The sequence below is a fragment of the Rhinatrema bivittatum genome, chromosome 2, assembly GCF_901001135.1.
Source record: "Rhinatrema bivittatum chromosome 2, aRhiBiv1.1, whole genome shotgun sequence".
Lineage (NCBI taxonomy): Eukaryota > Metazoa > Chordata > Amphibia > Gymnophiona > Rhinatrematidae > Rhinatrema > Rhinatrema bivittatum.
This window is the reverse complement of record NC_042616.1, coordinates 53729867-53752703: the sequence shown is the minus strand read 5'-3', so window position 1 is coordinate 53752703 and position 22837 is coordinate 53729867. Positions and strand designations below refer to the sequence as shown.

General features: G+C 48.2%; 1 protein-coding gene across 1 annotated transcript; it reads left to right on the top strand.

The window, feature by feature from the left end:
- Nucleotides 1-2170: 2170 nt before the first annotated feature.
- On the top strand, nt 2171-21926 carry LOC115083964. The gene is made up of 2 exons (XM_029588148.1): nt 2171-2772; nt 18742-21926. The coding sequence occupies exons 1-2, from the start codon at nt 2214-2216 to the stop codon at nt 19443-19445; spliced, it is 1263 nt and encodes a 420-aa protein (XP_029444008.1). The 5' UTR covers nt 2171-2213; the 3' UTR covers nt 19446-21926.
- The last annotated feature ends 911 nt before the right edge of the window (nt 21927-22837 follow it).

Here is a 22837-nt window from a genome sequence, read left to right as displayed (position 1 = left end):
TTACTAGAGGTCACAGCTACTTGGAGAGGTATTGAGGTGAATAGGCGGATGGAGTGGGCATCAAAGGAAGAAAAAGAGTGGGACTGAGATGGAAGAATGGGTTGAAACCTACAGAAGGGGAAAGAGCAGTAATCCAACACAACTGCCAAGGCCTACTGTCTGAGGTGTATAGGAGAGAAGGTAATCTACATGACAGAGAGTTGCAACTGAGGAAGAGTCCTGAGGGGAAAGCCAGGTCTCAGTCAAGGCAAGGAGATGAAGAGCATAAGAGATAAAGAGGTCATGAATATAGGCAAACTTCTTGGAAATAGAGTGGGCATTCCACAAGGAGCATGGGAAAGGAAGAAGAGAGAAGAGGAAGAAGGGGAATAGTGATGACTGGAGCAGTAACAGTGTGATATGTAGCGATGGGGTGAAAGTTGCCTTGGAGGATCAGGATTAGGACTGATATCCCTGGCTGAGAGTAGGAGGAAGAGCAGGAAAATATGTAAAAGAGGTAGAGGTGTGATGACAGCGAAAGGATAAGATGTAGTCAAGAAGAATGGAAATGGCTTGATGAGAGGAAAAAACCTTTGAAGGACAAATAAACAGAATAGCAGGTGAGGTAAAGAATGTAAGGAAGGGAGGAGATGGACTTGATGTTGGTAGTGGTTTGCAGCAGGGAATAAGATTGGGAAAGACTAGCATCATGAAAAGAAATCAAGAGAGGCCTGCAACCTTCCCAGTACCTGGCCAGCTGCTGAAGGAATGCAAGGTGGGAACAGCTCAGGTCTCAGGTGAGTTGTGGTGACTTCTGGAGTTAACCAACAAGGCAGCTGGAAAAAGTATGCAGATGGACTGCAATCTCCCCGGTATCTCACTGCCTGCTCAGCGCCGTGTGGCAGCAGCTCAAGCTCCAAGTGGAATGTGGTGACTTCCAGAGTGAACAACCGAGGCAACTGGGAGAGGTATGCAGATGGGCAGCAACATCCCTCTTCACAAGCCAGCCCTGCCTTGCTGATCAGTATTCTCCCACTCCCCATCCTCCCTAACCTCAGTGGCACTCTCCCCATTCCTGTCCTCAGATTGGATCACAATAGTCCAGGGCTTCCGGGACTAAGGAAGCATCAGAAAACGGGCGCTGTCTTTTAACCTATGTCCTCAGCGCTCCATATGATACAGATGAAGGTCCCAGTCCTGCAGCTTCTCAGTTACTTGGCTCGGTTTCTTCCCACTGCAATCCAGCAGGTCACCATAATTGTGGCAGGGAGATTCACAGGGCCCACGGTTCCGCATGCTAACGGGACCTGCCCTCTCCATCCATGAAGGCACTGAGCAGCTGTAGGAGGATGAGAGGGTCTGCAGGCCGTAGCTAGGCCTGAGCACTGAAATAAGCAGGCTGACTCCCTCAAAGCAGGAGTGGGGAGAGGGATCAGGTAAATGTAACTGCAACTTTGAAGTGGGAGAAGTAAATTCCTAACAATCTCCAGATAATTTAATCTTCTGACTAGCTTCCGGATCGTAAGCAAAACATTCAGTACTGTTGGAAACATATACATACAGTTGACGTTCCTAAGGGGAATGCAGGGCTTGGCAGAGGGTGCGAGGTGGATGCTGTGCCAGAGCTGCTGCCAATGGGCAGGTATTGGGCGCAGGACTGAAGGCTCGCCTGGGGCACTGGCCCTGCAGGAGCGAGGCTGGCTTTATGCACAGTAAACAGATTAAGAGGACTGTTCATGAAAGCCTGGCTGCAAATATGCATTAATTACATGCATTCAAAACCTGTGGGTTAACCATGCCCTGCCCACTACAAAAACCCACACTGCACACTGACCCACCTCGTTAGGGCTGTAAGATGGGCGCTTAGAGAGGGGATTTGATGGATATTTCTGAGTACTTTGGCTTCCGTATTCAAAGTTTCCTGTCTCATATTTCTGTCCGTATGGTTTTCTGGCTTTTTTTTTTGTGAGGGCAAATGTTTGGGGGTTTGCTCATACTTCTTACGTTGTGGGTTTGCAAAAAAAAAAAAAAAAAAGGCGCATCTGCACTGTTACGCGTATTTAAGGAGAACGGTACAGGGAAGGTAAGTGGGCGTGGAAGAAGCATGGAAAGTGAAAAGAGGATAGGAGGAGGTCTGGGGAAGCGAGGGGACAGGAAGAGGCGGGGAGAAGAGAGCTCATGCAGGAAGGGAGGGGCAAAGGAAGACCGGGAGAAAGGTGGGTGTGTAACGGGCAATGGCTAGGGTGGAGGAGCAGGATGGAGAGAGTCAGAAGAGAAGGCAGGTGAAAGAGGAGGAGGTAGAGGTGGAGCCGGGGTGGAGGTGCAGCGTACAGGCAGGGAGGAGCCCACTGCAGCAAGCCCCGGTGGAAGTGACAGGACCCAGTAGTAGGGCATCCCTAGATCACCGGCAGCGCATTCGAGACGTGCGCTTCACCCCGGAGGAGAGCGAGCTGATCATGGAGGGGGTGATCCAGCACTACCCTTTCTTATACGGGAAAGAGCCAATGAGGCGGCCGAGGGCTGCCAAGAACGAGATCTGGAGGAGCATCACCGCCGACGTGTGCAGACTCGGAGTTGCAAGCCGGTCTGTCGAGCAGTGCCAGCACAGGTACCGGGATATCAGGCAGAAGTTGAAGTGGAAGGTGTCCGAGATCCAGAACTGGCGCCTCACTGGTGGCGGAAGACCTTGCAACATAAGCCTGACCCGCATGGAGGAGCGGCTGCAAAATGCTCTCGGGCTTGGAGGTGTGAAGAGTCTGATAGCGGGCCTGGGCATCTCAGAGGAGATGGCAGGTGAGACATCCCGTGTGCGGTTCAGTGTTTCCTGTGGTTCAGATAAGCTGATCACCGAGGAATATGGGAGAAAGGGGAGGAGGGTACTGGTTTATGGGGGAGGGGAAAGGGGAGACCGTGGTGATTGGAAGGGAAAAGAGAGACTGTGGTGATTGGCAGCGGAAGATGGGGACTCTGGGATTTAGGGAGAGAGAGTGGGGACTCGGGGATTGGATAGGGATTAAGGGTGAAAAGAGTGGTGAGCTCGGAGTGAGTAAGGCTTGGAGGAGACGGTGGGGTGTTCGAGATGGGTCGATGGATGCAAGATTTGTATAAGAGAAAGGGGAACTGAAGTGCGGGGGAAGGGTCAAGAGCTGGACTGAAGGACCTGGTGTGCAGAGGAGGGTGGTGAGAGGCAGTGGAAAGGGACTGGGTGCTGGGGAGGTGGCCCAAGGAGGTAATCAGAGGCAAGTTATAGGGGAAGATAAAAAAAAAAGGGGGGGGGGGGAGAGGGGATAAGTGACAGGAAAAGACCTGATGCTTGGTGGAGGGACCAAGGAGGTGGAAATCGAGGAGGAGTGGGTGAAAGACAAGTGGGAATAAGCTGGAGAAGGTGTGAGAAAATGGGAGAAGGAAGGGATGGAGGTGAGAGGAGATGGAAAGCTGGTGAGGAGGAGGAGAGAAATCTGACTGGTTAGAAAGGCAAAAAAGAGACAAAGCGAGAAGCCTGAGCTGAAAGGGAAAAAATCAGAGACAGATGTAGGGGATGAAGTAAAGACAGGAGGAGGCTTTAGGACCGTTCAGGCTGCTGCAGTATTTGCGCTGGGAAAATGGGCACTCGTGATTGAGCACCCGCTCTCCCAACGCACACTGATCGACCTCTCCGGGTCGCCTGATTTAATATTTAAATTGGCTGATGCATTATAAAGGAGGCACTAGGGGGAAATTGCACGCCCCTAGCATCCCCTTGGCAGCAGGCGCCCAGGGGAGGTCTTAAAATTGAGCATCCATTTTCTTAACCTGACCACCAACCCTTTTTTTTTTTTTTTAAATGTTGCCCTTTTTGTTCCTCTGACTTAATATTGCCATGATATTAAGTTGGAGGTTGTACAGAAAAGCAGTATTTTCTGCTTTTCCGTACACTCTTTGGGCTGTTCAAAAATTAACGCCTGCTCCGGGCAGGCATTAATTTCTGAGAGTGAAAATGAGCACACTGTATTGCATCAGCCTGATAAATTGGGAAGGCGTTAGAAGCCATAAGAGGGAAGCAGAAAAGAGAACTTGGGGGCCAGTGAAATTAGAAAAATAAAATATCCGGACAACAGAGGTAGAAAGTTTTGCATTTTGCACGGTGCAGGAGGAAATGCATGTAGTTTGCACTGCACATAGTCTGGCTTCTTGGAGTTTCCAGTTCAGTTTTTGACTGCCCTTTTTTATTTCTAATTTGTGGTGACTTATTCTTAGGGACTTTCATTTTCGGTTTTTATTTATTTTAATTTTCCCAGGCAATTTATCAGGGTTTATTATGTTAACAACAAAAGACAGGAGAATGTCAGTGGGGAAAAAAGTGACCTTTTTCTGGGCTAATGTTAGTCTGCAGGTGGAAGCTGGAGTCCTGGGACAGGGACCAGTGCTTGGGATATATGTGCAGAAAATATGCTTTTGTCCACACAAAGCATGTTTTCTGTACAGAAATGGTTTATGCAAACCAAAAAAAAAAAAGTTTTCTGTGCAGAAAGCATATTTTTAGGCACATTTTCCAATTAGTGCACTTTTTTTTTTAAACTCCCGATGCATTAGCTTACTTATTAATTTACAGCATTGGGAGTTTAAAAAATTTGTTCCAGTGTGCATTAAGAACCTGTGCCGTATTTCAGTGCACTCAGTTACTACATCGGCCCCTGAGTGCAGGGAGTTAGTGCTGTTATGGTATGGCAGGTTTGCTCCATAGATTGTGAGTAGTTTTGCAGAGTTTTGTGTTGTGTGCACAAATCATATTTTCCGTACGAAAATCCCAATCAGCATAGTTAAGAGCACAACCATGTGTTCCTAACTCATGTTCTGCGCCTGACTGCACCAAGACCTGTACTCAGGATTTATGTGCAGAAAATATGATTGATGTGCACAAAAAATGCTTAGCGCACATAACAGTATGATTTGTGCACATAAACCGTATTTTCTGGGCAGAAAACATGGTTTATTTCACAGTGCGCCTGTCAGTGGAGGGAGTTTGTGTTGCTGTTACTGAAGTGACACCAGAATGTGAATATTCATTTAAAGGTATGATGTCCAATTATGGTGAAATTAGACTATACCTGCTAATTTCCTTTATCCTCCAGTGCATCCAGACCAGTCTAGACATGAGGGAGTGTTCCTCTCACCAGCAGATGGAGGTGGAAAGTGAATATCATTGCTGACTTTTGGGCCGATACAGTACAGTGCCCTCCGATGGAGCGCACTGTTAACCCGCCATTGGACGTGCGTTTTCCCTTACCCCTTATTCAGTAAGGGGCCGAAAACGCGCGTCCAATCCCCTGAACCTAATAGCGCCCGCAACATGCAAATGCATGTTGATGGCCCTATTAGGTATTCCCGCACGATTCAGAAAACAAAATGTGCAGCCAAGCTGCACATTTTGCTTTCAGAAATTAGCGCCTACCCAAAGGTAAAAACTACCCAAAGGTAAAAACTGCTTTTCTGTGCACCCTCCGACTTAATATCATGGCGATATTAAGTTGGAGGTCCCGAAACTTTCCAAAAGTAAAAAAATAAAAATAAAAAATTTGAAGTCGGCCCACGGCTGTCGAATCGAAAACCGGACGCTCAATTTTGCCGGCGTCCGGTTTCCGAGCCCGTGGCTGTCAGCGGGCTTGAGAACCAATGCCGGCAAAATTGAGCATCTGCTGTCAAACCAACTGACAGCCGCTGCTCCGGTCCAAAAGGAGGCGCTAGGGACGCACTAGTGTCCCTAGCGCCTCCTTTTACCTGGTTTTACCGCCAGGCCTAATTAGCATACTGAATCGCGCACACAGGAGAGTGGCCTGTGCGCGCGCCGGGAGAGCGGGCATTCGCCCGCTCTCCCGCGGACTTTACTGAATCGGCCCATTTGTCTTCTCTATATAGTCCAGTGCAGCCAGCGTCCTTCCCAAGCTAATTCTTGGATCTCCTAAATGAATTGTGGGATAAGGAAGAAAAGAAAAAAAATTCTCTCCTTATTTTAATTTTATTTTTTTGAGGATTGAGCCCTCAAATGAAATGAAATAATAAAATAAAAAAAGACGAGCCTAAAATTCTGCTCTTCCTCCTTAGGGCTTTCTTTCAGCCTTGGATGTATTTGCTTCCCCCATCTCTCTTTAGATCTAATTTCATCTTCCTTAGCATTCACCAGACCTGACCAGTCCAGACATGAGGGATGTACCAAAGCAGTAACTATCCTGGGTGGTAAGAAGTGAGAACTGCTATGAGGATGCTTGCTCCAAATACTGCATTCTGCTTTGACTGTGGATTTAATCTATAATGTTTAGTAAATTAATGCAGCAGTGTCCACATTGCTGCCCTGCAGATATCTGTCAAGGGTATCCACTTGTATTCTGCTCATGACGCTGCCTGAGCCCTTGTGACGTGTGCTTTTAGGCCTTCCAGAATCAGCTTCCCTTTTAAGATTTAACCCAAGGTTGTTTCCCTCTTAATCCAGTGTGCTACTGATGCTTTAGATGCTGCCTTTCCTTTGCGAGGGCCACTAAAAAGAACGAGTAGCCTGTGTGACTTTCTGAATAGATTTGTGGCCTCCAAATTTCCCAATAGAGTTTGCTGGACATTCAGCAACTGCACTCCCTTTTACTTCTCTCGCCATAAGAAAATGCCATACTGGGTCAGACCAAGGGTCCATCAAGCCCAGCATCCTGTTTCCAACAGTGGCCATTCCAGGCCATAAGAACCTGGCAAGTACCCAAAAACTAAGTCTATTCCATGTAACCATTGCTAATGGCAGTGGCTATTCTCTAAGTGAACTTAATAGCAGGTAATGGACTTCTCCTCCAAGAACTTATCCAATCCTTTTTTAAACACAGCTATACTAACTGCACGAACCACATTCTCTGGCAACAAATTCCAGAGTTTAATTGTGCGTTGAGTAAAAAAGAACTTTCTTCGATTAGTTTTAAATGTGCCCCATGCTAACTTCATGGAGTGCCCCCCTAGTCTTTCTACTATCCGAAAGAGTAAATAACCGATTCACATCTACCCGTTCTAGACCTCTCATGATTTTAAACACCTCTATCATATCCCCCCTCAGTCGTCTCTTCTCCAAGCTGAAAAGTCCTAACCTCTTTAGTCTTTCCTCATAGGGGAGTTTTTCCATTCCCCTTATCATTTTGGTAGCCCTTCTCTGTACCTTCTCCATCGCAATTATATCTTTCTTGAGATGCGGCGACCAGAATTGTACACAGTATTCAAGGTGCGGTCTCACCATGGAGCGATACAGAGGCATTATGACATTTTCCGTTTTATTCATCATTCCTTTTCTAATAATTTCCAACATTCTGTTTGCTTTTTTGACTGCCGCAGCACACTGCACCGACGATTTCAATGTGTTATCCACTATGACACCTAGATCTCTTTCTTGGGTTGTAGCACCTAATATGGAACCCAACATTGTGTAATTATAGCATGGGTTATTTTTCCCTATATGCATCACCTTGCACTTATCCACATTAAATTTCATCTGCCATTTGGATGCCCAATTTTCCAGCCTCACAAGGTCTTCCTGCAATTTATCACAATCTGCTTGTGATTTAACTACTCTGAACAATTTTGTGTCATCTGCAAATTTGATTATCTCACTCGTCGTATTTCTTTCTAGATCATTTATAAATATATTGAACAGTAAGGGTCCCAATACAGATCCCTGAGGCACTCCACTGTCCACTCCCTTCCACTGAGAAAATTGCCCATTCAATCCTACTCTCTGTTTCCTGTCTTTTAGCCAGTTTGCAATCCACGAAAGGACATCGCCACCTATCCCATAGGTTACCCTATCAGCCTTGAAGGCTGATAGGGTAACCACCTGATTAAGGTGGAAATCTGATACTGCTTTAGGTAGGAAAGAAGAGACTGGACAGGTTGTTACCTTGTGCTTGGAGATAATGCCTACCGATATCCACCAGAAATGCTGTCCTCAAAGTGAGATCTTTGAGTGTTGCCCCTTTCATAAGCTTGAATGGGGCTGCGGTCAATGCTTTAAGAACTAAATTGAAGCCCCATGAAAGGACCACTGGTCTCCGCAGAGGACACGTGCTTGACCTCTTTGAGGAAATATACCATATCTGGTGTGAGGCAATCGAGTTGCCTGTAATCTTTCCCCTAGAGCAGGTTAAGGCTGCTGCCTGTATCTTCAATGAATTCAAGACTAAGCCCTTCAACAACCCATCTTGCAGGAAATCCAGAGTGTCGCACAATTGAACTTTAATGGGCAACAAGACTCTCCCTTGTCACCAGCCTTTAAACATCCTCCAAACTCTAGCATAGGTGAGAGACGTTGATGTCTTCCTGGCCTTTAGCATATTTGTCGCCACTTCCCTTGAGTACCTTCGTTTACACTGCTTTGCCCTCTCAATAGCCAGGCCATAAATGAGAATGGAATGGGTTCTTCCATAACTACTTGTCTCTGGTGTAGCAACATCTGCATGTGGGTGAACCTGAGCGGGTCCCCTTGGAGCCTGATTAGATCTACGTGGCATGAGCTACTTGTCCAGTCTGGGACTGCCAATATTACCCATCCTGACTGATGCTCAGTTCTTCTCAGGACTCATCTTACCATGGGCTAGGACAAGAATATGTACATCAGGCAGTCTTGTGGCCATGATTGCACTAATCTGCCTTCTGTATTGGACCCTGCTTCTCTTCTGTGACTGTAGAAGTTCCCTCGCCTTCGCATTTCTCCTGGGTTGCTATCAAATCCCATTGGGGATTTCCCCATCTGTTCGTGATTTCCTCAAACGCATCTTTAGCCAGTTCCCGCTCTCCTGGATCTAAGGTCTGTCTGCTCAGGAAGTCTGCCTATGCATTATCACATCTGGCTAAGAGTATTACTGAGATGCCTTTGAGATGAGCTTCCACATATTCCATTAAATGCTCTGCTCACATAAGCTACTGCTGTGGCATTGTTTGACAGTACATTGATGGCTTTCCCTTCCACCCAGTGCCGCAGATAAGATAGATAAGGCCAGCTTGATCGCTTTGGTCTCTAGTTGATTTATTGGCCATGCTGTTTCCCTGGTCAACCATAGACCTTAGATCAGGGGTCGGGAACCTTTTAGGCTGAGAGAGCCATGAACGCCACATATTTTAAAATGTAATTCCGTGAGAGCCATACTTACTACAACCCCCTACTCTCCTGACGCCCCCAAGACTTGCCAAATTAATTTACTACAACCCCCCATCCTCCTAACACCCCCCCCCCCCCCCAAGACCTGCCAAAAGTCCCTGGTGATCCAGCGGGGGTCCAGGGCTCGCAGACAAATCTTTAATAAAAAAGTAAAAATCTAACAAAACCCCCCACCCTCCTGACGCCCCCCAAAGACCTCCAAAATTAATTTACTACAACCTCCACCCTCCTGACCCCCCCAAGACCTGCCAAAAGTCCCTGGTGGTCCAGCGGGGGTCCGGGAGCAATCTCCTGGACTTGGGCTGTCGGCTGCCAGTAGTCAAAATGGCGCCGACGGCCCTTTGCCCTCACTATGTCACTGGGGTCGACCAATGGCGGCGGTAGCCCCTGTGACATAGTAAGGGCAAAGGGCCGTCGACGCCATTTTGATTACTGGCAGCCGACTGCCCTTTGCCCTTACTATGTCACAGGGGCTACCGCCGCCATTGGTCGACCCCAGTGACATAGTGAGGGCAAAGGGCCGTCGGCGCCATTTTGACTACTGGCAGCCGACAGCCCAAGTCCAGGAGATCGCTCCCGGATCACTCCTGGACCCCCGCTGGACCACCAGGGACTTTTGGCAAGTCTTGGGGGGGGTCAGGAGGGGGGGTTGTAGTAAATTAATTTTGGAGGTCTTGGGGGGGCGTCAGGAGGGTGGGGGATTTTGTTAGATTTTTACTTTTTTATTAAAGATTTGTCTGCGAGCCAGATGCAGCCATCAAAAGAGCCATATCTGGCTCCCGAGCCATAGGTTCCTGACCCCTGCCTTAGATTGTCTGGCCTCTGCCATGTGACCCACCCCAGCCTACCAGGCTTGCTTTTGTTGTTACAGATGTCCACACTGGGAATTCTAAACTGATCCTGTCCTCCTGTTGGGGCATACCAGCCACCATTTCAGACTCTTCCTGGCCTGCTCTGTTAACAGGATCTTCTTGTTGAACCTCTGTTCTTAGGAAGACCATCTTGAGAGATGAGCCCTCTATAAGGGCCACACATTTGCTCTCACCCAAGGCACTATATCTATGGCCACACCAAAATTGATTCCAGCATCCACAGGTACTCACAGGCCTAAAGTATCTGGGAATTCTTCAACCTTCTTATTTGCTTCTGTAACTTAGTGACCCTTTCTTTGGTCGCATACACTTGTCTTGTCTTTCATGAGCCTTGCTCTGAGGTTCTGCCCTGACTAATGACTGTGCTGGCTGAAGGTGACTCTACTAACCATCCTGGGATTTCTAATACCTGCACCATCCTTCGCATTGCTCGTTGACATTCCTTGAGATGAATTGGCCCTAATTAGCCAGCTGACGAAACAGAGGTGAACTTCAATTCCCTCCATTGTCAGTTAGTAATACAGACTTCAGTATATCTCTCTGTGAGCGAGTGCCAGTTCCTATGCCATCTGAAATAGTAACTCACAAATGTCTGTACCTGCGATAGTTTCCAGACAGTAGAGAATTTTCAGAGTGTTTAGGAACATGGGCCCTCGAGGAGAGAGTACCGGTTCCTATCTGCAATCTGAAATAGAGAAAAGAGAGTGAGGCTCCCGAGGAGCAGGTACCTCTGGAAAGTCTGAGGAGGCAGAGTTGCATAGAGAGAAGCAGGTCCAGATGAATCCCCGAAATCAATCCTTGCTAACTCAATCTGTTAGCAAAAGTGAAGACCTTTTATGTTGGAAGCGGGTGATGTCAATACAGGGGGATGCCCCCTGAGGTTCGTGCCCTTGCTGGTACATACTTCAGAGCGAGCGCGCACGCCCTACGTCATCAGGAATATGGCGGATCTGCAGCGTCGAGCCGGCCCGGGGACGCCGGGGAGAAGCGGCATGGAGACGCCGCGGCAGCAAGCCGTCCATCAGACCCGGAGGGAGTCGCCACAGAGGTAGAGAGGGTGGAGCGAGGGCGAAGAACAGGCATGAACGCAACAGCAGAGGAGTGTCCAGAAGGTGAAAGCTTCCAGATACAGTGAGTAATTGCTCTAAGGTGGTCTCCATCGATTCCAGTGCTGGGTACCAACCTTCCTCAAGGCTCTGAGGAGAATCGTACCACGCCTCCTCCCGTTCAGCTGGTCCTGGTGTCAGCGACCTTCAAGGAGGAGCTGGAGCGCAGGGTGCAGTTGGCAGTGGATTGAGCCCTATGGGGCATCGAACCAGTGCCTGTGCCGGTGGCCACTACATCCCTGCTGGAACCACTGTTGGAGTGCCTCAATGTTCTTCTTGGCTGTAGTGCCCCAGAAGCCGTCTGTGGCCCGTGAGGCACTTTTGCTTCCTCAGGCCCGATGCCTTCCACGTTCATGGCTCGTAGGATGAGGAAGGTCCTTCGAGGCCAGCGGTGCCACTCCGCTTTCTCATTCTCTGGCCGGGCCTTCTGGGTCTGTCCGCAGGTCCATTGGGGCAATTGGGACCGTCGATGCCATCAGTCCCAGCAGCGCCTAGGCCTCTGGGCATACCCAGGCCTTCATCCCCAGCTGATTTCAGTGAGTACAATGCCCCTTATGACTTCTGAGGAGATGACACCTCCAATTCTTCCTTGGAGGATTCCAAGGGTCTTCCCTCGGACATGTCTCCCCTGGAGGAACGGCAGAGGTCCCCGTCCGAAGACTTAATCTTTGGGTTTGTGCGGGCCATGGCGGAAGCCATTCTGTTCCAGCTAAAGATGGAGGAGGATGCTAGGCCCAAGATGCTCTGTGGATGCTCTGAAGGAGCTTGTGGCTGTTCTAGTCCATGAAATCTTCAAGAAGATGCTCATGAGAATTTGGGAACACCCCCTCACGGTGCCACTTGTAAATAGGAAGACAGATGGGGTGTACCTGGTCCAGCATGCCACTGGCTTTGAGAAACATCAGCTCCTCCACAAGTTGGTGGTAGTTTAGTCTGCACTAAAACAGACCACTCAGTCCACTAAAAAAGACCAAGCACTCTCAGATCCATGCCTCAGCTCCCGCAGGGAGGGAACATAGGGCACTGGATGCACTGGGTAGGAAGGTCTTTCAGGACACCATGCTGATAGCCCGAATCGCCTCCTACCAACTTTATATGACTCTGTACTCCCATTATCTCTGGAAGCAGGTTCAGGAGGTGGCTGACCGTCTGCCCAGGAACAGCGGGGACCTCTGCCATTCCTCCAGGGGAGACATGTCCGAGGGAAGACAATAGGAGGCGTTATTGGCGTTTGCACATCAGGGACTTGCGTGTGGGAAGCATGAGGTGCGCGCCACCTACAATGTGTTTGAGATGGCGACAAGAGTTGTGGCTGCCCCGATTGGCGCCCGCAGGATGGCTTGGCTCCGGGCTTCGGACCTCTGGCTGGAGGTGCAGGAGAGGCTCGCCAACTTGCTGGGTACTGGTGAAAATCTCTTTGGCAATAAGGTGAAGGATGCGGTAGCTCAGTTACAAGACCACCACGAAACCATCCAGACCTTGCAGCCAGTACTTCTGACCTGCCGTCATCGACCAGGAGGTCAGCACAGTAAGGGCCAAGGCGCTCCTTCTATCAGCAGAAGTATTACTTGCCTGCGTCTCGCTCCCGCCCACAGAGGTTGAGCTCTTGGCTTTAGGCAGCAGCGAGCCTCCAAGCCACAGTCTGCGCCCCAGCCAAGCCCCACTATGGGGTTTTGACTGGAGGGGAGGGAGCAGAAACCAGCCGCCAGTCCCTGTGCAGTGGGCTCCCCTCCCCCCCGGTCCATGGTCGGCTATGATTCTTTGCAGCTTGATGAACCAGCTTGGACCAGTGGGTTCTATCCATCATTCGGCGGGTATATGGGCTGAATCTGTTGGATGTTCCACCAGATTCTGCTCAGAGCCCCTTTTGGGGACCAACAGTATGTCAGGAGATCCCTTGACAGAGCTGTCTGCCCTAGTAATGGCCAGGGCGGTCGAGTCTGTTACTCCAAGACAATGGGGACGGGGTTTCTACTCCCTGGTATTTTCTGATTCAAAAGAAAACTGGGGGTGTCTATCCCATCCTGAATCTGAAGGCCTTGAACAGATTTATGAAAAGAGAAAGGTTCAAGATGGTCTGTCTAGGCACCCTGATTCCCCTCTTACAAAAAGGGGACTGGCTATGCTTCCTCAATTTTTAAGACGCCTATACCCACATTGAGATCTTCTGAGGTCACAGGAAGTATCTCCAGTTTGTGGTGAACGAACGCCACTTTCAGTACTGGGAGTTACTGTTCAGTCTGGCCTCCACACCACAGGTTTTTACCAAGTGTCTGGCCATGGTGGGGGCACACCTGAACAGGTTGAGAGTTCAGGTTTTCACCCACCTGGACGATTAGCTGGTCAAAACCACTGCCCAGGTAGGGGGCAAAGCATTCCCTGCACTTAACCAACTGGGTGCTGGAGTCTTTGGGGTTCATTATCAACTACCCAAAGTCTCATCTGAGCCCATTGACTCAACTGGACTTCATCAGAGCCCTCCTAAATATGTATCAGGCAAAGGCCTTTCTACCCCACAGCAGGGTGCTGACCTTGGTGTTCCTTGTGGGGGTAGTGCAGCAGAGCCAGGAGGTCTCTGCGCGCTTGCATATGAGCAGGGCCCAACGGACCCTGATGTCCTAGTCCCAAAAAGCAAAGAGGTAGGCGATCTATAATGGCCGTCAGGAAAACAAAGGAGATAGATGCCTTGGACTTTTTTCAAATCTTTATTAAAGTAGAGACGTAAAATTCTAAAATTGCCCGACTCAGGCCGAGTTTCGCGGCCTATATTGTATGTTTTTTTTATAGCCCCTGAGAAACTCGGCCTGAGTCGGGCAATTTTAGAATTTTACGTCTCTACTTTAATAAAGATTTGAAAAAAGACCAAGCATCTATCTCCTTTGTTTCCCTGAGGTCCTAGTGGCGTCAGGCCACCCAGAGCCTCCAGGTTACACCGTCTTTCTAGGACTCTCTGCCCTGGTGGGGAACCTCCCCAATCTGAAGGGAGGGGTGTCATTTCAGTCTCCCCCTGTTCAGGTTGTCCTCACCACTGATGCCTCTATTCTAGGGTGGGGAGCTCATGTGGAAGGGCTCCACACCCAAGGCCTGTGGTCCGCCCGGGAAGCATGATGCCAAATCAACTTCCTGGAGCTCTGGGCAATCAGGTACAATCTGGGTGTTCAGAGATCGGCTGGCTGGCAAGGTGATCCTGATCAAGACTGACAGCCAGGTTGCCATATGGTATACCAACAAGAGGGGGACTCGAGATCGTTCCTCCTGTGTCAGGAAGCGGTCCAGATCTGGTCCTGGGCCTTGTCCCAGGGGATGGTGCTCCAAGCCATCTACCTGGCCAGAACGGACAATGTGAGAGCGGACTGGTTGAGTCGAGCTTTTCATCCCCACAATTGGTCCTTGAACCAGGTGATGGCAGATCAGTTCTTTTACTCTCTAGGGAACCTTGGGCGTGGATCTGTTCGCGTCCTCATGCAACAGAAGCTGGCTCAGTTCTGCTTCCTCTACTGAGCAGATGGCTCCCCGGCCTCTGACACCTTTGCCCACAGCAAGGGCCAGGGCCTTCTGTACACATATCCTCTGTAGTGATGAAGAATCTTTTTAAGCTTCGCCAGGACCGGGGAACCATGATTCTCATAGTCCCGCATTGGGCAAGGCAGGTCTGGTTCCCACTCCTACAGGATCTTTCCCTCCATGAATCAATCAGCCTGGAGACTTCCCCGGACCTCATCACTCAGGATCAGGTCCTGAGTGATGAGAACCTCCGGGCTCTGTCTTTCATGGCCTAGATGTTGATAGGTTGATTCTGCGGCCCTTTGACCTCTCAGATGATGTATATTGGGTCCTAGTGGCTTCCAGAAAGCCTTCCACTAGGAAGTCTTAAGGGTTGAAGTGCAGGAGGTTTTCGGTGTGGTGTGAGCAGTGTGGCCTCTGTCTCTTTTTTCTTGCTCCACTCACAAGCTACTTGATTACCTCTTCCACCTCTTGGAAGCTGGTTTGAAAACCAACTTCATTAGTGTACACTTGAGTGCGATCGCAGCTTACCACCAGGTTGTGGATGGTTCACCCATCTCTGTGCAGCTTTTAGTGGGGCGGTTTATGTGAGGCCTGCTTCAGTTGAAACCTCCCCTGAAGCCTCCTTCTGTGTCTTGGGACCTCAACATGGTATTGGCTCAGCTGATGAAGGCTCCTTTCGAGCTCCTGTGACCTGAAATTCCTGACCTGGAAGGTCATCTTCTTGGTGACAGTCACTTCAGCATGCAGAGTCTGTGAGCTTCAGGTGTTGGTGACTTACCTTCCATACATTAGGTTCTTTCATGACCAGGTAGTTCTCCGCATGCACTCTAAGTTCCTGCCCAAGGTGGTGACGGAGTTCATAAGAACATAAGTTGCCATACTCAGCCAGACCAAAGATCCATCAAGCCCAACATCCTGTTTCCAACAGTGGCCAATCCAGGTTTACAAGTACCTGGCAAGTACCAAAACACTAAGTAGATCCCATGCTACTGATGCCAATAATTCTCTAAGACAACTTAATTAATAGCAGTTAATAGACTTCTCCTCCAAGAACGTATCCAAACCTTTTTTAAACCCAGCTACACTAATTGCACTAACCACATCCATCTTAACCAGTCAGTCATCCTGCCTATATTCATTTCCAAGTTTCACTCGCACCAAGGTGAGCAGTCCTTGCGCAATCTGGATTGTAAGAGAGCTTTAGCCTTCTATCTGGAGCAGACAGAAGGTCATAGGCAATCCACGCAACTCTTCGTCTTTTTTGACAGGAATAGATTGGGGGTTGCCTTTGGTAAGCAGACACTGTCCAACTGGGTAGCAGATTGCATCTCCTTCTATTATATGCAGGTGGGACTGCATCTTTGTGTTCATGTCAAGGCTCATTCCATCAGAGAAATGGCAACTTCAGTGGCCCACTTGCAGGCAGTTCACTATTGTCTGGATTGGGATGGCCAATGTGACAGTAGATTCGGCCAGAGTGTCCTCAGGAATCTCTTTCAGCTCTATACTCAACTCTTCCTGCTTAGGGCCCTTTTTTCGAGTTTAGGCTGTCTCCCTGTTTCCAACAGCTCCTCTGTTGTGGTCATTGCCACTTGTTTAGGTGTCTGTTGGTCCTTTTGTTTTCAGGGACAACCTGTAGCTAGTGATTCACCCATATGTGAGGACTACCATCCTGCTTGTCCTAGGAGAAAGCAGAGTTGCTTACCTGTAACAGGTGTTCTCCAAGGACAGCAGGCTGTTAGTCCTCACAAAACCCACCCACCACTCCTTGGAGTTGGGTTTTGTCTGTCTGTTGTTTTATTTTTTCGTAATTCTATGTTACAAAACTAAAGACGGACTCTGCATGGATTAGGGCATGCTGAACATGCTCAGTGTGCCTGTCAAAGTTCTAGAAACTTTGACAGAAGTTTTCCATGCTGGGCTCCATCTGATAATGTCACCCATGTGTGAGGACTAACAACTTGCTGTCTAGGTGAACACCTGTAACAGGTAAGCAACTCTACTTTTCACCAGATGAACTAAGGTTCAGTTACTCCCTATGGCAGAATTTGTGTATAATGACTCTGAGCACTCAGCAGCAAAAGTCTCCCCATACTTTTCATCCTCGCTTCCACTGAGGGGAGGCTTGTCAGTCCAGGATCCCTGCAGCAGCGCAGTGGGTAAATGTCCTAACAGTGCAAGTCCAACATGAACTGGAATGTGCTAAAGAGTTGCAAAAGGAATTTGCAGATAGGTGATGCCAGGAAGCTCCACAATTCACAGAAGGGGCAAGGTCTGGGTCTCTACAAAGTATATAAGAAGAGACCCTCAAGTAAGCTTGAGCAGAAGTTCATGGGTCCATTTCTGATCCAAGAACAATTTATTGGCATTCAGGCTGCAGCTTCCAGCCAATTTGTGGGCTCATCTGTTTTTCATGTGGCCCTTCTGAAGTCCTATAAACTTAACCTTTTCCCAGAAAGATGACCACCTCCAGCACCATTCATAGTGAAAGGGTAACAAGAGTTTGTTGTCAGCCAGATTCTAGATGCCATATTTATCTGAGGATGTCTACATTATTTGGTGGACTGGAAATGGTATAACATAGAGACTGTAGTTAGGAACTGGCTCAAAATGTCCATTCAAAATAATTGGTGGACCGTTGGGAGGAGGCAAATTCTATCAGGCGCAGAGGGTACTGGATCAAATCTGTGGACGCAGGTGTTCAAGGCCAGGGGATCTTACTGTGGATCTACAAAGAGCCTGGCTCGCAAGAATCCTGTCGAAACCATGAAGCTAAAACAGCATTAAGGAGACCTGCCCCAGAGGGTCCTTATTGGACCAGTATTATTTGAGTCCCAAATAGAGGGCTGTATATAAGGAGCCCTAGCCTGACACATCTTTGCTGGTCTAATAGTTTTCATAGAGATTTGATCCATAATATCCTGTTGCCTGGCCTTTTTCCTGTTGCTTGCTGGATCCTGATGCCTTCTTTGTTCTTGGTCCTTGGCTTCAACTCTGGTCATTAGCTCCACTCCTGGGTCCTGTTCAGGTCCCAGTTTTTCACTCCATCTGGGATGCCCTGGCAGCCACTTGCACCCGAGTGCCCAACTTGTGGGGAATAGCAGCTGCTCCAGGCAGAAGATGTCAGCTCCAGGCCGCTTGGCCTCTCTAAGGTACGCCCCTTCCCGGACGCAATACTTTCTCTTGTCTCTAGTGGAGCGGGCTGTGACACCATTGCAGGTCCAACAAAAGGACCTGGCAATACTGCACTACCTCTGGGTCCCACACCAGCTACATTTCTGTCCTTGCTCTGATATACCTGGCTCCTTTGAGGGGAACGAAGAGAAGGCTGGAGGACAGAGTTGTCTGAGTGCTAGCCCACACTTCACACTGTGCTTTCCCTTTTTTTTTCCCAGCAGGCTTTATTGCTTATCCAAGAGCCGATAGATCATGTCCTGGGGGGTTTGATGTTTTCTAGGGTATACTGGGTCCAGACAGGCACCCTACATCCACAGGAAGGAAGATCATCCCAGGCTGTCATCCATACTTCCCTGACTCAGTGATGACCTTACTAGAGATATTGGTGTTCACTGTTGCCCTAAGGTTCCTTTTAGACTTGCTGCACCATTGCTTCCATCTCTTAACGATATTGGTGTTCACTGTTGCCCTAGGATTCCTTTCAGACTTACTGCACCATTGCTCCAGAATCCCTGGCTGCACTGGACTGTATAGAGAAAATGGTCAACAATAATTCTTGCTGTCTGCCTCCATCTGCTGTGGGAGGAATGATCCCTCATGTCGCCTGGTCTGGTGGAAGTTAAGTTGGGTTTCGTTTTGTTTTGTTTTTTTACATGATTTTTTTTTGGAATCAGCTCTTTAGTTATTAAAAAATCTTGGGAGTGAAGGTGCTTATGGGCCTGAGATTTGAGACTTTTAAGCACCTAGGACAGCAGAGGCAATGTTTATTGGATGTAGTAGAATCCAAGACATGTCCCCAGGAGGGATGAAGGGTGGAGGCCAGTATCCCTATGAGGGTTATATTTGGGTGTTGGGAGGAAGGAGGGGAGATGGACAGTAATCTTACATGCTCGCTCGCTCTCTCTCTCTCTCTCTCTCTCTCTCTCTCTCTCTCATTTCACAGGTCCCAGAACCAAGCATCCCCTACATGGGCTTTCTACCCCCTCAGTCCAGACTCAGGATATATGGCAGGCCAGTGATTCCAGTACTGAGGAGGTCACCAATGGTTTTCTAGAGAAAGAGAAAAAGTTTGAGATTCCCAGCCACCTAGACGATGAGCCAACTAAAGATACTGTGTATACCGAAAGTGTGTTGCCACAGGAGCTCCAATGGTCACTTGCATCTTCTAGCAGCACTCTCCAGACCACACAGACAGCCGCTGCCACAACCCTCTCAACAGAAGTCCAGGAGCAGGACACCAAAATAGAGGCTTCAGCACAAGAAGATCCACAGGTCCCTACCGTGTCACAAGAAAGCCTGGCGCAACGAATTTTGGTGGAACAGGCCAACTATACCAGCATGATTCAAGAGGGACTGAGCTCCGTGTCCCGACAAATCCAATATCTGCGAGAGGATGTGGGCGTTCTTGACAAAAGGCTAGCCACCCTGAACACAACGATGGGCCAAGGTTACGGTGAAATTACATCTGCCATTCTCCAACTGACAGATGTAGTACGCAAAACTTTCCAGACCCCACAGCCACCTTCTGTTGCCCCATCTGCCACCTCCACTACAGCCACAACCAGAAGTCTTCGTGTCCGGGTCAAGCCTCAAGATGGAAAGGGTAGCGGACAGCGCTGCAGCATCAAGAAGCCGGTCAAGCGTTGAGATAGCAGCAGAATGACATTTGCCATTGAAGAGAGCCTGTGTGGTGTCAGCCATCCTTACCCCGGGCACTGTTTTTGTCCAGTGACTATTCTGTGTGTTTTTTTTTTAATGACGTTTGTGCTTGGGATTCTATCCCTCCTTAAGTTTCAGGACATGTCATGGGGAGCATGAGGATTCTGACAAGGGCTCTTTTGGGTTTTGGATCCCTGCACACGTATGGACTACAGATGTGTGCATTCTCATGACCTGGGATGTAAGCGCCATTAGTTCTGGGTGTTTAAACTCCCACCTCAGGATGTTGGCCGGAAGCAGTCCAAAGGATTCTCTGGACTTTCTGTAGCCTTATCTGGTCCTCAAATGGGTTTCTTCAACCCACATTTCATAAGGAAGGTCCCCCTTCTCTACTGACTTTATAAGAGAGAGAATATTTTCGAAATGATTATCTTGTGAACACTCACAATAAGATGGTTTACCTTCTAGTCTTCTGCACTCAGAAGGAAGGCCTGCTTTGATCCCAGCCAGTAACTTGAGCACGTGCAGGAATCGCACATGCTCCCACACGTGCACATGTTGCACCAGTTAAATAACACGAATTTGCAGGCCCATGGTAGGATATTTGGCAGTGGATAGACCTGCAGTTCTGCCTCTGCCTGTGCCCTTGCTCTGGCACTAGGGCGCTCTGTGACCTCAGCAAGCCCCGTCTCATTGTGGGAATTAGGGGGAGGAGGACGAGGGAAGGCCTGCTGACATCACTGGCTGCTACGCTGCTAGGAACTTCAGAATAGGGGAGAGCGAAGAGGCTTAGGGGCCTCTCCAGTAGGGTGCTTTGGAGGTTAGCGATGCATAGAACTTCTTGGATGCTTATTTTTTTTACATCAGACTAGATACCAACAGTTGTGTACCATATGAAAAAAGTCTTTTTTTTTTTTTTTCCCCCCCCCCTTGGAGATCAAATCTAGAATCTTTTGTAATCCTGTTTTGCCCTTTTATTTCCATCAGGCAGAATCTGAAACCTTCAGTATCTTCAGCGGGTGAGCCTCCAAAACCTTTACCCACGCGGAGGCTGATGAATCAATATTAACATGTTTCCCCCTCGAGCAGCTGGACGGATGCAGGTAGTAGGACGACACAGTTCAAAGGACAGCTGTAGACCGCGTATAGATCTACAGTAAACATGGGATGGAGGAGGCAAACAGGCACATTTTGTTTTTGACGTGAAAGCAAAGAGATTGATTCGGAGATAAATAGTTTTCTGTTTATCGGGGGGACAGTTCATTATGCTTTAACTATAGTAGGAAATATCTCGTGAGGTATTCTGTGCAGAATTGTGGGAAGCTGTAAATAATATGGGTGAAGGAAGGAGTGTGGGACAAAGGTATACAGGATAGCGTAGTGAATGGGATTAGACTACATGTGGATTGTGTGTGCAGGGGAGAAGAACATGGTGCTCATATTTAACCAGTGGCCTTACTCCCTGTTCCTGGAAGTTGTGGTGTTAAGTTATGTTTTCATTCCATTTCTGTTTTCTCTATTTTTTGGGGAGGGGGTGGGGGAAGAGGGCAGCATTGGCTGGAGCTGAGAAGCCTCCAGAAATGCCTTGCAGGAAGAAGGGTGTGCAGAATACACCTGCCTGGTATAAAGGTCTTAGGTCAATGATGCTGGGCATCATATTTGCTTTTAAGGGTGGACTTCTCTAGTTTTTTTATTGCTGTTTGTAGAGGGAACCTCTTGTCATTGTGTAGTTGGATCTTTTTCTTTGTATACTTTAATTCTAATGCAGTTTCTTTTGGAATATATGTTTATTATGGGTGTCTGTTTCTTGTATGTATTGTACTTTTTATGCTTGTTTTTTTTTATTTTGCTTTTTCAATAAAAGTTAAAATTAAGAGAAAATATTGAACTACTGAAACGCTTTTGGTTTGGATGTGGAATCTTATGAGAGATCCTCCTGCAGAAGATGGATGCAACAAAGCCAAAATGAGATTGGGCGGGCCACTATAAATATAAATGAAATATAAACTAAGTAATTTATATAAATATATATATGTCTGAAGTAAAAATGCCACCCCTACAATTCTGTGTATATCTGAGCCAAGGAGAAAACTAAGAAAAGTAGGGTGATGTCTTTACTGCACAAGAAACTAGCATAACCATACAATAATGATTCAAGAGGGACTGAGGTAATGTGAACTCTGGGTCCTAACAAATCCAACATCCGTAAGAACGTAAGAAGTTGCCATACTGGGTCAGACCGAGGATTCATCAAGACCAGTATCCTGTTTCTAACAGTGGCCAAGCCAGACTATAAGTACCCAAACATTAATTAGATCCCATGCTACTAAAGCAGGTAATAAGCGGTGGTTACTCCTAAGTCAATGTGATTAATAGCAGTTTATGGTCTTCTCCTCCAGGAATGTATCCAAACCTTTTTTAAACCCAGCTACACTAACTCCCTTAACCACATCCAGGGTAAATAGCTGATTCACATTTACCCGTTCAGGTCCTTTCATGATTTATAGACTTCTATCATATCCCGCCTCAGCCGTCTCTTCTCCAAGCTGAGCAGCCTTAACCTCTGTAGCCTTTCCTCATAGGGAGGCCGTTCCAATCCCTTTATCACTTTGGTTGCCCTTCGTTGTACCTTCTCCAGTGCAACTCTATCTTTTTTGAGATGTGGGAACCAGAATTGCACACAGTATTCAAGTGTGGACTCACTATGAAGCAATACAGAGGCAATACATTGAAATCATTGGCTCAGTGTGCAACATTGGTTAAAAAAGCAAACAAAATGTAGGAATTATTAGGAAGGGAATGGTGAATAAAACAGAGAATGTCATAATACCTCTATATCTCTCCAGGGTGAGATCGCACCTTGTGTCTTTTCTAGTTTCTGCATCTCAAAAAAAGATGGAGAGGATCCAAGATGGCTCCCTGACCGGACGCATATTCAAACGCTCCTGCATTTCGTCTTACCTTTGAATTTTTTCTTCTTAAAATGCCTCATAAAAGAAAGGGGAGAGTGAGGGTCTATCCACCCGAGCCCTCACTTCCCGCAGGACAGCGTATAATTTCGCAATATGCATCCCCCATATCACAAATTGGGGCAACGAGCCCCGCTAGCGGATCGGGAGGAGGAGTCTCTTTTCTGCTTGGGGAGATATCGTTGACCCCCCCGGAACCGCAAGAACCGCCGAGCGCAATCTCTTCGAACGCAGCCGGGCTTGTAGAGTCGCCAGTGAGGAGCGTCACAGGTGCGACTCTATCGAGTGGACAGCCGGGAAGCACTGCGAATTGGGAGAGGCTCCCCGACATCTCGATTTCACTGGAGGCTGTAGCACGGAGAGAGGAGAAGAAAGAGGAAGCCTCGCAGATACCAACATTGCCGACAGGAG